Source organism: Sciurus vulgaris (assembly GCF_902686455.1).
Source record: "Sciurus vulgaris genome assembly, chromosome: 15".
NCBI lineage: Eukaryota > Metazoa > Chordata > Mammalia > Rodentia > Sciuridae > Sciurus > Sciurus vulgaris.
The window spans coordinates 66,127,999-66,142,145 of record NC_136476.1 but is presented as its reverse complement, the minus strand read 5'-3'; the positions used below and the strand labels follow the sequence as shown (position 1 = coordinate 66,142,145).

The 14,147-nt window shown below is 38.4% G+C and overlaps 1 protein-coding gene across 3 annotated transcripts in view; it reads left to right on the top strand.

Moving 5' to 3' along the window:
- Nucleotides 1-14,147, top strand: part of ELP1 (elongator acetyltransferase complex subunit 1) — a 58,865-nt gene that overhangs the window by 24,528 nt on the left and 20,190 nt on the right. For all 3 annotated transcript variants that reach the window (XM_079111975.1, XM_079111976.1, XM_079111977.1), the window contains 13 exons: nt 1,521-1,627; nt 2,044-2,147; nt 3,196-3,249; nt 3,336-3,441; nt 3,913-4,028; nt 4,365-4,438; nt 9,159-9,237; nt 9,329-9,408; nt 10,747-10,884; nt 10,990-11,075; nt 11,375-11,523; nt 13,062-13,185; nt 14,005-14,102. In XM_079111975.1, the coding sequence (XP_078968101.1) occupies nt 1,521-1,627; nt 2,044-2,147; nt 3,196-3,249; nt 3,336-3,441; nt 3,913-4,028; nt 4,365-4,438; nt 9,159-9,237; nt 9,329-9,408; nt 10,747-10,884; nt 10,990-11,075; nt 11,375-11,523; nt 13,062-13,185; nt 14,005-14,102 (1,315 nt within the window). The remainder of the gene's footprint in view (nt 1-1,520; nt 1,628-2,043; nt 2,148-3,195; nt 3,250-3,335; nt 3,442-3,912; nt 4,029-4,364; nt 4,439-9,158; nt 9,238-9,328; nt 9,409-10,746; nt 10,885-10,989; nt 11,076-11,374; nt 11,524-13,061; nt 13,186-14,004; nt 14,103-14,147) is intronic.

The window sequence follows — 14,147 nt, the reverse complement described above, 5'->3', positions numbered from 1 at the left end:
GGACACCTCAGGTTTTCAGTGTCAGGCCTTAGCAGCCTAGTCATTCACTGATGCTAATCCCCAGATTCACTTGTCATTAAAGTCCTACTGCTTAGACTCATGTTTGGAGAATTCTTACTGCAAAATCAGGAAACTTTGCTCATTATATACATAAAACGTTTTAATGCAGCCATTTATTCCTTCTTTGGCTCATGATGCTTCCTGATATTTTGAGAAAACCTTTTGTGTGCCCAGATGCTGAATTATTCTGCATTAGCTATATGCAGCACTTGAAGTTAATCAGGATCTTACTTTTTGAAAAGCAGAGCGATTTATATTAGAAATGTGCCAATCATGTAAGTTTCTACTTCTTTAAATTTGAAGTTTTTTATCATTAGCTTGTAGAAGGAGAGGCTAGGTGCAGCCATTCTGTTGCCTTAAAGGAAATGAGAAGTCACAGTTTATTTCTGCTTTGACTTTTGTTTTTCAAGACTTTTTTTGTTGTTGTTGTTCATGTAAAATGTCAGCATCTTGAGGAATATAAAGTCCCTTAGTTTGTAGCTGTTAGTAGTTTGCAGTCACTGTGGCTGTTCTTTGGAAAAGATACCTCTTCTGAGCACTCTCCCCATGTTAATTGCTTACTTCTCACAGTGCCTCTTTGAAGTCTGTGCCGTGGGCACCATCCTTTTATAGCCCAACAACTAAGGCACAGTGCAGTTAAGTGGCTAGATTGAGGTCATGCAGGTGGAGCCAGATGTAACCCTAGCCAGTCTAGCTCCAGAGGTTGTTCTTTTTACCCTCTGGTCTGGTAATTTATCCTCCCCAAATTTAAGGCATTTACAGAGAAATTAGCTACTGTTATAAATTTTAGGTTTCTCATAGATTAGTTTAAAAACACTTTGAATTAAATATTAGTATTGGCATCATTTGCTTATAGCTGCCTCTTCCTCTTCAAGAAAGTCTACCTCTCTGTTCACTGACTCAGGAAAAAATGTAATAGTAATAAGAGATCCCCCTCTTCTCATCAATAAAGACCCACAACTTTCCATGGGTGTTGGTGATAGCAATGGAGATACTTAGTATGCCTGTTTTCCTACAGACCAACTGCTTTATTAATGCAGTTTATATTTTAAGAAGACAGATATTGATACTAGCTTTGTCTCTTGAAGGCAGTGAATTTTAGTAAGTTGTAATAAGTAGCTGCAAGATTAGGAGTAATGACTTTATAATGTAGATAGTTAGCTTATTGGCTTTATGGAAAATAGTGTTGTGTAACAAATAACTGCTTTATCTAGGTTTAGACTTAGAATAATTTCTCTCTCATTCTATCTTTCTGTTTCTATAAATGTTATATGTGTGTATATGTATGTTGTATTAAAACAGACAGTGTAGCACCAAAGGGCTTATTTAAATAAGCAATGCTTATTTCTCTTTCTGCTTTCCAAAATCAGTGAAGTGAAATGTCACTACTTTTGAGAATAATGACTGTTTATCCCTCATCCCCCACCTTTTTTTTTTTTTTTTTTTTAAACTTTCTTCAGTTCTTCTGTGACAGTGGATGGGATCATAATCAGTCTATGTTGCAGTCCCAAGACCAAATCAGTAGCACTGCAGCTGATTGATGGCCAGATACTGAAGTACCTTTGGGGTGAGTATCATAGTTTTAGGAAAGCATGTTTATGACTTTCCATAAATCTTCAGTTTCTGAGAACATGTACATGTCAATATAATATTAATTGTTAGGGCTTTTTTTTTTTTTTTTTTTTTTTTGGTAATGTTGGGGTTTGAACCCAGGGCTTCCCATGTACTAGGCAAATGCTCTACCTCAGAGCTACATCCCTCAGCTCAATTGTTAAGTCTTTCTATCCTGGAAAACTCTTAACCTACAGACCAGAATTGGCAAGTATATTCTACTACTGTTTTCTCTTGTAATGAACAGTGTATCTTCATGATATCCCAAATAAAACATGTTTGGTAGTGGTATTTTGTTGTTTTTGCTTGTTTGTTTGTTTGTTTATTTAAGAGCAGTTAGTGATTTATAACCCAAACCTGCCAATCTTGTAGAGTCACCTTCTCTGACTATTGAACCATGGAAGAACCCTGGTGGATTTCCTGTTCAGTTTCCTTATCCATGTACACAGATAGAATTGGCCATGATAGGAGGAGAGGTAAGTGAACACAGGACAGGAAAATTTACCACTTAAAAATAGTTACTCAGAGACTGCTGGCATTAGGTTGAAAGAACATGGACTTTGGAGTTAGACCTGGGTCTTCACTAAATCCCAAGGCATCAATGGGAAGTTAACTTCTTTTCCTAAGCCACACCTTCTTCATCTATAAAATGGGAAAATCGGTGTCTTTCAGGGTTCTAGGGAGAATAAAATGAGATAGTGTATGGGATTGGCAAATTTTATCCTTAGTTTACAGAATATTCAGTTAGTTTTATTAAATATCTTTTGAGGCAAACACAAATGTGATCTCAAAATTAGTGTTGAATAGGTTGTCATTCAACAAATATTAGAAAGTCTGTGTATTAGAATGTCTGTAATTGGGGTGAGTGATAGGATATAGTGATTATAGAATGAGAAAACTGAGTTAATCCCTGCTTAGATGTATGTGGTGAAATGTAAAGAAAGCTCTGCTTATAAATGAAGAGTTTTAGGGAAAGGAACTAGAATCACCCTGAGCTTGGCAAGATCTTGCCTTATCTGGGGGACTGAATGGAGGTGGTGTGGCTGGAGGTGAGTTGAGATTCCATTGGAGAGAGTTTGGATTTTTAAAATAAAAGTTAGAAAGTTATTGATGCTTTTGAATCCCAGAGTAATGTGTTCTGCTTCATGGTTGATGAATGATTTCGGCTGCCTAAAAGAGTAGGTCGGGAAGGATGAGACGGAATGGGGTATCAACACAGGGACTGTTGGAGTGGAGTCAGTGGGAGGAGAAAGGGACTTGTCTTGTTCTGTAATCACTATATCCTGTAGAGGGAGGAGAATGGACATGTATTCAAGATAGAGATGATGTGGCTGCTGATGGACAGGATGGCATTGTACTCCATGTTTATTAGACAGTCGTGTCTCATGTACATACATTCAGCCCTGAAGACAAAGACTTAGATATGAAATCATGAAATCATAGTGCAATAGGACTATGTAATAAAGAAGTTAGACTTACTGAGTGTCAAATAGAATTGCTTATTTCAGTTTTATTTCTTTACAGGAATGTGTCCTTGGTCTGACTGATAGGTGTCGCTTTTTCATCAATGACACTGAGGTATCAAGGCTTTATTTGGTGCTGAATCTTTTTCATAGTGTTAGCTCCAAGAATTATAGCTAGCTTTCTCCCTTGCCTCTTTGCAGGTTGCATCAAATATCACATCATTTGCAGTATGTGATGAGTTTTTATTGTTGACATCCCATTCCCATACATGCCAGTGTTTTTCCCTGAGGGATGCTTCACTTAAAAGTAAGTGTTCAGTGTATGAGATGGAGACAAACCTGTCCCAGTGTCTTTTGTTTTTATGGAGTCTTCATTGCTTTTGAATTCTTCACTTTGGCTTTTTATGGAGTCCTAGCTAACAGCTGTGTGTATGTTTTCCTTATTTGAAAAGGCAGTTATTTTCTTTGCTACTAACTTGCAAACAGGGACTTCCTTCCATTGATGCTGCTTTTAGTGTAGTAGTAATTCTAAGAAATAGAAAAGCTCTGCAGGTCACCCTGCATTCTTCCATGTTGTTTGAGAAGTTACATATGCAGATTCTGTAACATTCTGGCAACACCAGAATGGGATTGTTCATCAGAAGGGCTGATGATCTTGGGGTTGAGTGAGAGCAGCGGAACCTGGTTAATTAGTCTGTTTCAGTTGATGTGCAGATTCAAGTGCAGTTGATGGAAAGTGGCTTGTCATGAGAATTTTTAAGGCCAGTGGTACTTTTAGCATTACAGGCAGCTCTGTGCAGCAATCACGTGTCCAATGGAGAAATTCTGCGGAAGGTAGAGAGGGGTTCACGGATTGTCACAGTTGTGCCCCAGGATACAAAGCTTATATTACAGGTAAGCCAGTTTTTTAGGCTTTCTAATTCTTATTCAGTCAGTACCAAACTAGTCTTGCAAATTGTATTTTTGACTCTCTTATCATTTTAAATAATTTATTATAAACTTTTCTGGCTAGGTTGTCTGGTAGCTTTATACCAAAAAGTGTTGATACAGGCTAAAGGGAAGCTTTTCTGATAAATTAAGGTACATCTTGAGCACAACTAGATTCTACTACTAGCATTCTCATTTTATAGAATTATTGTAGTTCTTTATGAAAAATAGGTAAAATTGGCAATTTAATTTTTTTACTTCATTGAATTAATAATGCTATTGCTTTAATTGATTTATTTTAAGATGCCAAGGGGAAACTTAGAAGTCGTTCATCATCGAGCCCTCGTTTTAACTCAGATTCGGAAGTGGCTGGACAAGTAAGTGCCATGTGTTTGACTAATTAGCTCATTGTGAATTATGTGTGCAGATAACAAGTATTTTAAACTTAGAAGTATGGAAAACCTTCATTATAGATATCTTCCTCCTTTTCTATTTCCTGGAATACTTTGAGAAGTATTGGAATGAATTCTTCTTTGAAGGTCTTGTAGAACTTGGCTGAGAATCCGTCTGGTCCTGGGCTTTTCTTGGATGGTAGGCTTTTGATAGCCTCTTCTATTTCATTGCTTGATATTGATCTGTTTAAATTGTGTATGTCCTCCTGGTTCAGTTTGGGAGGAGTATATGTCTCTAGAAATTTGTCGATGTCTTCAGTATTTTCTGTTTTTTTTGAATATAGATTTTCAAAGTAGCTTCTCATTATTATGTATCTTAGTGGTATCTGTCATGATATATCCTTTTTCATCACGAATTTTAGTAATTTGAGTTTTCTCTCTTCTTTTTGTTAGTGTGGCTAAGGTTTTGTCTATTTTGTTTACTTTCTCAAAGAACCAACTTTTTTTATTTTGTCAAGTTTTTGAATTGTTTCTTTTGTTTCAATTTCATTGATTACAGCTCTGATTTTAATTATTTCCTGTCTTCTACTACTTTTGCTGTTATTCTGTTCTTCTTTTTCTAGGGCTTTGAGCTGTAATGTTAGGTCATTTAGTTGTTGACTTTTTATTCTTTTCTTGAATGCGCTTCATGCATTGAATTTTTCTTTTAGTACCGCTTTCATAGTGTCCCAGAGATTTTGATATGTTGTATCGTCATTTTCATTTACCTTTAAGAATTTTTTTATCTCCTCCTTGATGTTTTCTGTCATCCATGTTTCATTCAATAGCATATTATTTAGTCTCCAGGTGTTGGAGTAATTTCTGTTTTTTATTTTGTCATTGATTTCTAATTTCATTCCATTATGATCTGACAGACCACAAGGCAGTATCTTTATTTTTTTGCGTTTACTATGGGCTGCTTTGTGGCATAACATATGGTTTATTTTCAAGAAGGTTCCATGTGCTGCTGAGAAGTGAATTTGCTCATTGATGGATGGAATATTCTATATATGTCTATTAAGTCTAGGTTATTGATTGTGTTATTGAGTTCTATGGTTTCTTTGTTTGGTTTTTGTTTGGAAGATCTATCCAGTGGTGACAGTGGTGCGTTAAAGTCACCCAGAATTATTGTGTTGTGGTCTATTTGATTCCTGGAATTGAGAAGGATTTGTTTGATGTACATGGATGCACTGTTGTTTGGGGCATAAATATTTACTATCGTTATGTCTTCCTGATTTATGGTTCCCTTAAGAAGTATGAAATGTCCTTCTTTATCCCTTCTGACTAACTTTGGCTTGAAGTCCACTTTATCTGAAATAAGGATGGAAACCCCCGCTTTTTTACTGAGTCCGTGTGATCATGGTAGGTTTTTTCCCATCCTTTCACCTTTAGTCTGTGGATGTCTTTTTTTATGAGATGAGTCTCTTGCAGGTAGCATATTGTTGGGTCTTTCTTTTTAATCCATTCTGCCAGTCTATGTCTTTTGATTGATGAGTTTAGGCCATTAATGTTCAGGGTTATTATTGAGATATGATTTGTATTCCCAGTCATTTGGGCTTATTTTTGGTTTTAACTTGGCTTGGTTTCTCCTTTGAAAGGATTTTTCTTTAAGGTAGTTCCTCCCTTTGCTGACCTCCATTGTTGTTTTTCATTTCCTCCTCATGGAATATTTTGTTGAGAATATTATGTAGCACAGGCTCTCTATTTGTAAATTCTTTTAACTTTTGTTTATCATGGAAGGATTTTATTTCATCTTCAAATCTGAAGGTTAGTTTTGCTGAGTATAGGATTCTTGGTTGGCAACCACGTTCTTTCAGAGCTTGAAATATGTTGTTCCAGACCCTTAGCTTTTAGAGTCTGGGCTGAGAAATCTTCTGATATCCATATTAGTTTCCCCCTGTATATAATCTGATGCTTTTCTCTAACAACCTTCAAAATCCTATCTTTATTTTGGATGTTAGGCATTTTCATTATAATGTGCTTTGGTTTGGATCTGTTGTGATTTTGTTCATTTGGTGTTCTGTAAGCCTCTTGTAATTGATTTTCCGTTTCATTCTTCAGGCCTGGGAAATTTTCTGATATTATTTCATTGAATAGGTTGTTCATTCCTTTGGTTTGTATCTCTGTGCCTTCCTCAATCCCAATAATTCTTAAATTTGGTCTTTTCATGATGTCCCATAGTTCTTGGAGATTCTGTTCATGATTTCTTACCATCTTCTCTGTTTGGACACTTTATTTTCAAGATTAAATGTTTTGTCTTCATTGTCTGAGGTTCTGTCTTCCAAGTGGTCTAGTCTTTTGGTGATGCTTTCCATTGAGTTTTTTATTTGGTTTATTGTTTCCTTCATTTCAAGGATTTCTGTTTGTTTGTTTTTCTCTTTTTTTAAGAATCTGTCTCTTTGTTGAAATGATCTTTTGCTTCCTGCAGTTGCTCTTTCAGCTTGTTGGTATTATCATTCATTGCTTGCATTTGCTCTCTTATCTCATTCTTTGCTTCAAGAATCATCTTAATCATGTATAATCTGAAGTCCTTTTCTGACATTTCTTCTACCATACTGTCATTGGAGTCTATTAATATAGAATCTAGATTTGTTTGGATCATTTTCTTCTCTTGTTTTTTCATGTTGTTCATGTATCTTCCCCTCCAGCAGTGCAGATCTGGCATATTGCAGTTCCCGCCCCCCCCCATAGGCTTATAGTGACCCTATAGGTTTTCAAAACTTTTTCTTTAAGGTGGAGATCAATATTAGCAGTGCCCTGTTCAGACAGTATGCAATCCTAGACCAAATAGCCCCTATGAGGACATTAACAATATTGTCATAATAAACAGAGTGAGGTCAGTTGTTATCTTCAGTGTAACAAACAGATTTTCAGTAAGATCTGCAGTTTCTAATTGAGGACAAAGAGGATGCAGAGGGACATAGGATGTAACTGTTAATCAGATAAGAAAAGAATATATAGAAGTTCTAGATAATAGAAAGAGTGAGAGTATAATCAAAAGAAGTTGGTTGTTAGCATGCATAAAGGGAGAAAGAGACTCTGAGGGAACAGGTAAACAAAAGGAAAAGAGAGCAAGAAAAGTAAAGAAATAAAAACTTAAAATTTTTCAATAAGGAGAAAAAAGAAAATCTACACTATAGCAGTCATATAGTATTCCAACCTCCCAGTCTTCAGTAGCCTTATGCATGAGAGATACCTGACAATGAGCTTCCAGTCTCCAGCAGGCGTCTCAGGATGGGTTTGCCCCACCTAAAGATCGGAGCTACACCCCAGCACGGCAAAAAAAAAAAAAAAAGATCGGAGCTATGACTTCCAGAGTTATCCAAGATGGCCGCTCTGGCTTCCAAATGTGTTGGCAAATGGGGTGCTGCACCTCAGGTGCGGTTGGTCAGGCAGGGGTCCTGGAGGTGCAGTGTGTTGGGTCTAGTTGCGGGATCCTGGAGGCAAGTACAATCAGTCAGTCTGGGGGTCCTGGTGGCAGAGAGCAGTCAGTCGATGTGAGGGCCCCAGGATGCAGGGAGTGATTGGTCGGGCTGAGGGATCCTGGAGACGGGGCTCAGTCAGTCTGGCCAGGGGTCCTACGGGGCCTGGCTGTTGTCTCAAAATGGCAGCAGCCACATATAACCAAACCTGCAGGTACTGTAACAGTGAACTTCCAGGCAACAGCAGGCAACAGCAGGCAACTGAAGCTCCACTGGTGGTCTGAGATCAGTTTGCTGACTGCTGTCGGACGATTGGGAGGTGAACCTCAGGTGGTAGATGATGGATAGGTGAAAGGCGATGGACTGGCAAGAGCCTGGCAAATGGTGGATGATAGGTTCCTGACAGTGAGCAGTCTCCACTCAAAAAGGCATCAATATGCTGGCTGACTGCAGGTGATCGCAGTAGACAAATGGGGTAAACAGCAGGGGATCGATAAGCAGTAAAATCTGCCTCTCCAAGAAACAGATATCCTCTGCTTGAAACCCGAGTAACAGAGTGACAAGGAACGCAGCCTCCCTCTAGTCCGAAATCTTGGATCCACCCCTAGATATCTTCAATCAAATCTCACACTTTGCTTTTTTTATCCCCTCTGTATTTTTACTTTCATATTTTATGTTGTAGTAGATATTCCTAGGAGAAAGGATCATAAAGCTTATCACACAAAGGGGCTCCTCCTAACCCAGGGCGATGCCTGGGCTTAACCATGGGTGTAGGTGGCCTGTGAACCCTGGGAAATTGTGTGCCAGATGTGTGTGTGTTCATCCCAGTAGAAAGCCAAAGCTCTCCACAGATTTATGGATGGGCCCCTGAGCCACTGTCATCAAGCAAATGATTGAATTTCTGAATCTTTTTGGAGCAAATTTGTATTATAAAACTTTATATTATGTTAATCTTTTGTTAAAATGATAGACCTCAGTTCTCTGATGATTGTCTGCTGTGAAAATATGGGGACAATACAAGTCCTCAGGCTGTCATGATGATTCGGTCACACCTTTAAGGAGAAAATAATCTGGTACCTCATTTTTTCATTCTGTAATTTCAGAGTAGAAGTCAAGTAGTAGTTGTTTGACATTTAGACTCTAATCTGATTGTATTTGGTTTATATAAAAAGGAAAATATGCTGGACCCAAGGAGCTAAATTTTTGTGAAATACCCTATCTATCCATTTTCTGTATCCTTCCAGACTTATGTTCAAAGAAGCATTTGAGTGCATGAGAAAACTGAGAATTAATCTCAACCTGATTCATGATCATAACCCTAAGGTAACTTTCTAAGTCTGACATTTACCCTTGCTTACTTAATTACTTTGACTAATATGATCTGAACTGAAATATTTGTCCATTTTCTTCATAGGCATTTCTTGAAAATGTGGAAACCTTCATAAGACAGATAGATTCTGTAAATCATATTAATTTGTTTTTCACAGAATTAAAGTAAGTACTTTGATAATTGAGTATCATTTCCATAATTTTTTCTCTTGTTAAGGAAATCAAACAAATAGAGAAGAAAAAAGCCATTGTTCAATTTTCAAAAATCACTGTTTTTCTTAGATGCTGGTAGGTTTTTTGTTTTAAGAACAGCTTACTTAAAACTGTGACTTTGTAAGCTGTCATTCAGAATTATTTGACTAGATTTGTAGGCCTACATTTAAAACTTTTTTTTTCTTAAGAGATGAAAATCAAATGGTGTCTTTCTCTGCAATGAGTTTTTCCCTAAAGTTTTAATGAAGTATTTTAAACATGGAAAAACTGAAAGAATTGTCCACGAAGTGTCCTATACCATCACCCAGATTCTCCAGTTTATATTTTTGTATATGTGCTTTATCTGTAATCTGTCCATCTGTCATTCATCTTGTATTAGACAAATATCAAAGACTGTAAACATCAGTTCTTTGCCTCCTAGTACTTCACCTTGAATAGCATTAACTAGAATACATTCTTTGATTATGGACTAGTTTTGGTCTTATTTTTAGAGGTCAGAATTTTCTGCAGTGAAAGGCACAAGTTTCAGCAAATGTATGCTTTATGTAACCTGAACCCCTGGCAAGATAGCATTTCCTTCTCAGAAAGTTCCCTCAAATTCCTTCTCAGTCAGTCCTCATGTCCCATCCCTGTTCCAAGTGTTTCACCAGAAATCACTTCTCTTTTTTTTTTTTGCGGTGCTGGGGATTGAACCCAGGGCCTTGTGCTTGCAAGTCAAGCACTCTACCGACTGAGCTATCTCCCCAGCCCCAGAAATCACTTTTCTTGTCCAAGAATCTCACGTAAGGGCTGGGGAGATAGCTCACTTGGTAGAGTGCTTGTCTTGCAAGCATGAGGCCCTGGGTTCAATCCCCAGCACCGCAAAAAAAAAAAAAAAAAAAAAAAAAAAGAATCTCATGTAAATGAAGTCAAATATAGTATTTACTCTTCCTGTGTAAAGCTGTTTTCACTCAGCTTGTCTTGAGGTTCATCTGTGTGTGTGTGTGTGTGTGTGTGATTAGTTCTTTCTTTTTTATTGCTCAGTAATATGCCATTATGTAAATATAATACCGTTTATTCCTATTACTGGACACCTTGAGTATACCCTCTTTGATGCTAATATGAATATAAATCTATGACTGTTACTGTTCAAGTCTTGTGGATATGTTTCATTTCTCAGCATTTTAATAATTAAGTTGTTTTCCAAAGCCATTTTTATTTTTTGTCTTATAAGCAAGCTGGATATACTTTAGTAGTTTGATCACTGGGCCATGTGTTGTTAGTGACCTGGTCATACACACTTGTTCTTAGGGAAGAAGATGTCACGAAGACTATGTACCCTCCGCCCGTTAACAGCAGCATCCAACAGTCCAGTGGTACCAGTGAGAAAAAACTTGACCTTATCTGTGATGCCATGCGGACAGCCATGGAGAACATCGACCCTCACAAGTATGGGCGCTGTCGTTACTGGCGTCTTTTGAAAAACAGATGTGTAGTTGTCCTTGTCCAGCTTATTCTCCTTCTCATTCTGGTGTTCTTCACTCGTTACCTCAGGTACTGCCTGTCAATACTCACATCTCATGTGAAGAAAACTACCCCAGAACTGGAGATTGTCCTGCAGAAGGTACACGAGCTTCAAGGTAGAGACCTGCTCACAGATAGAGGGTTTAACATGGCCTCACAGTCACTGGTCTTCTGAGATGACCATTACCTCATCATCGTCACATCCCAGAGTTAACATGTGGCCTTTGGTTACCATTTTAAGACTTGGCCTTTTCGAGCGGTGCCCTTTAAAGCACGATAAAAGAGTCAAAAATATATGCTCATCTGGTATCCAACTGTCAGAAGAACTTATTGCTCCTTATTTTCGGTTGTGTTAAGTTTGTGGGGTTCTGTCCCCAAAGGTTCTGTTCTGTTTTGTTCTCTGAAACACCAACAGAAAATGCTGCGTCTGCTCCTGGTACTGTGAGTGCAGAGGAGGCCTTGAAATACTTACTGCTTCTGGTGGATGTCAATGAATTATATGATCATTCTCTTGGGACCTACGACTTTGATTTGGTCCTCATGGTAGCTGAGAAGTCACAAAAGGTATGTGGAATGACTGCCTTTGCGTCATTGGGGTCTCGTTTATATAATCACAGTAGTTTGAACCCCAGCTTCTGAGAGTACAGCTTCTTGCTGATAGGCTGTGGGTACAGGACTGAGGCAGATGTGTGAGTCTCTGGAGCCTGCCCACTAAGCCTCGTGTGTCACAGTTCTGTGCTTATCAAAGTGTTTTGATTCCTGGGTTGAGGAGGTAAAATAAAGTTCTGTCATTATTTCTAAGATTATAGGCACATGTGTGAACCGTTCTCTGATAAAGGAAATACCATGAGTAATTTCTGTTCCATCGCAGTTCTTCATCACGTGGTTCTCTTTTTCACTGTAAAGTAGAAGCATGGAAGATAGGATAGAAAGGCTCAGGGCCTCTCTTCCCATCTTGTTTCCAGTCAGTACTCTCTGCCTAAAATTCTTCATGAGCTCTTTATTGCCCCTAGGATATGATTCAGAATTCATCACATTGCTGAGGATCCTTTTTACAATCTGGCCTCTGTGTCCCTCTCTGTTCTCATCTTTTGGCATATTTTGTTCTTTGCCTGTGAAGAAAAGGCAGTGCTCTGTCACCCTCCCCACTGCACACTGCCCCTTGCCTTTGCAGGTAGCATTATGTCTGCCACCTGGGCCCACAGGTTCCACTGCTGCCACCCTCACTGGTAGCCTGGCTCATTCTCTCCCAGTAAGCCCTTCCTGCCCCCCTCTCCCTTTTCAGGGACTGGATGAGATGTTCTCATGTGCTTCTGATGCACCTAGGGCCTCTCCTTGCTTAGCATAGTTTCTCCTCCTACAGTGGACCTTTCCTGAAGTGAAGGGCTGCGTCTGCATTCTTTGTACTTATCCAGTGTTTAATGAATATTTGTTGATTAAATAATTTGACCCAAGTTATCTCCAGGTCACAGTCATGAGCATTTAATTATTTCTATCTTGGTTCTTTCCCAATATCATTAAATGTGTTCGTCTTGTTTGTCCACTGAAATTGTCTTATGAACAGGATGCATCTCTTCTTTAGGAAGAAAAACAGTCGACTTCTAGGGCATGGCACAAGGTTAGAGAAGATATAGAGATGGTAGTGCCAATAAATGGTAGGTTGGCAGGGCCTCAGAGTTCTTTGTCAACTCAGTATAGTTTAGCTTTGTTTTACCTGTTTTCTTTGTAAATCAGGGGGACAGAGCATGTCATGAAATCAGCACCAGGAGCAGCGCCTTGCACTGTTAGGAGACATTTGGGTGCCTTTGTTGCATAACCTCTAGAGTATAACCTTGTTTTCCCTCTTAGCCTGTGTTTTGTGAGATTTAGTTAAGGAGTAGTTATTATTATTCCACATGTGAACTAAAAACACTATATGGGAAAACATTTTTACCAAAACTTCTTCAATGTAGTTTGATTTTAGGTATTACATAATATATGATTAACACCATACTGTAGTAATACATTTAAAATCATATTGTTCTGAATTTATTGCTATGGTTAAATGTCATATTTTTATATGTAAATATCACAAGAAATAATATTCTCATTTATTTTTTTAGGATCCCAAAGAATATCTTCCATTTCTTAATACTCTTAAGAAAATGGAAACTAATTACCAGCGATTCACTATAGACAAATACTTGAAACGGTTTGAAAAGGCCATTGGCCACCTCAGCAAGTGTGGTAAGCTTGAGGATTAGTATGTTTATTTTTGTTTCAGATCTTCTTTGGAACTAGGCAAGGTATAAATTAAAGGTTATTTTAGAAAGAGACTGATTTGATTTCAGTTTCCACTCCTGAAACTTGTAACCATGTTGTCTGTTCATTTTGTTTTGCCTTATGTTCTGAGAAACGAGGGTAAAGCAAATTGGCTAGGAGCCACTTCCTAGCCAAGAATGTAGATCAGATCCTTTTTGGGTTATGAATACCTCCTAATTTCAGTGCCTCAGAGTCAAAGCACTATCCTTTCTGGTACTGTTGGCCACATGTAATGGAGCCCTGGCATGTCTGGAGTGGATGGCCCTGTCGAGCACCCTGAGAGATAGTTTTAATTGGCAGTGACTGAGGAGAAGAACAGCGTCTGCTGGTCTCTGTCACCTGGTCTCAACCTATGCTGGAGCAGTTGGGATTCTTTACTGAGGGCTGACCTGAGGACAATGAAGAATCACCTGGAATGCTTGTTAAACATTCACCTCTGGGCTTCTTCAGAGACACTGACTCAGCTGGTCTGAGGGAGGACCAAGGTGTGTGTTTAATAAGCTCACCAGGTGGACAGTGTGGGAAGAATTCCTAGTAGAATGCTGGTTCTGGTTAGTGCTTCTCCTGCCTCAGATTCTGCAATGGTGCCCATTAAACATTCCTGGGGTACTTCCCCAGGTACTTGATTATATAAAGGTCTTAAAAAGGTCCCACATTAATTTTGTTTGGGGACCACTGGTAGAAGTGAAATCCATTTTGCTTCCAAAGTCTTAAGCCTTATTTCTGTGAATCTTATTCCTGCAGGACCAGAGTTCTTCCCAGAATGCTTAAATTTAATTAAAGATAAAAATTTGTATAAGGAAGCTCTGAAGTTATATCCGCCAAACTCCCAGCAGTACCAGGTATGTGAAATGAGGCTTTGTGCTTTGGTTGGAAAGGGCTGAGGT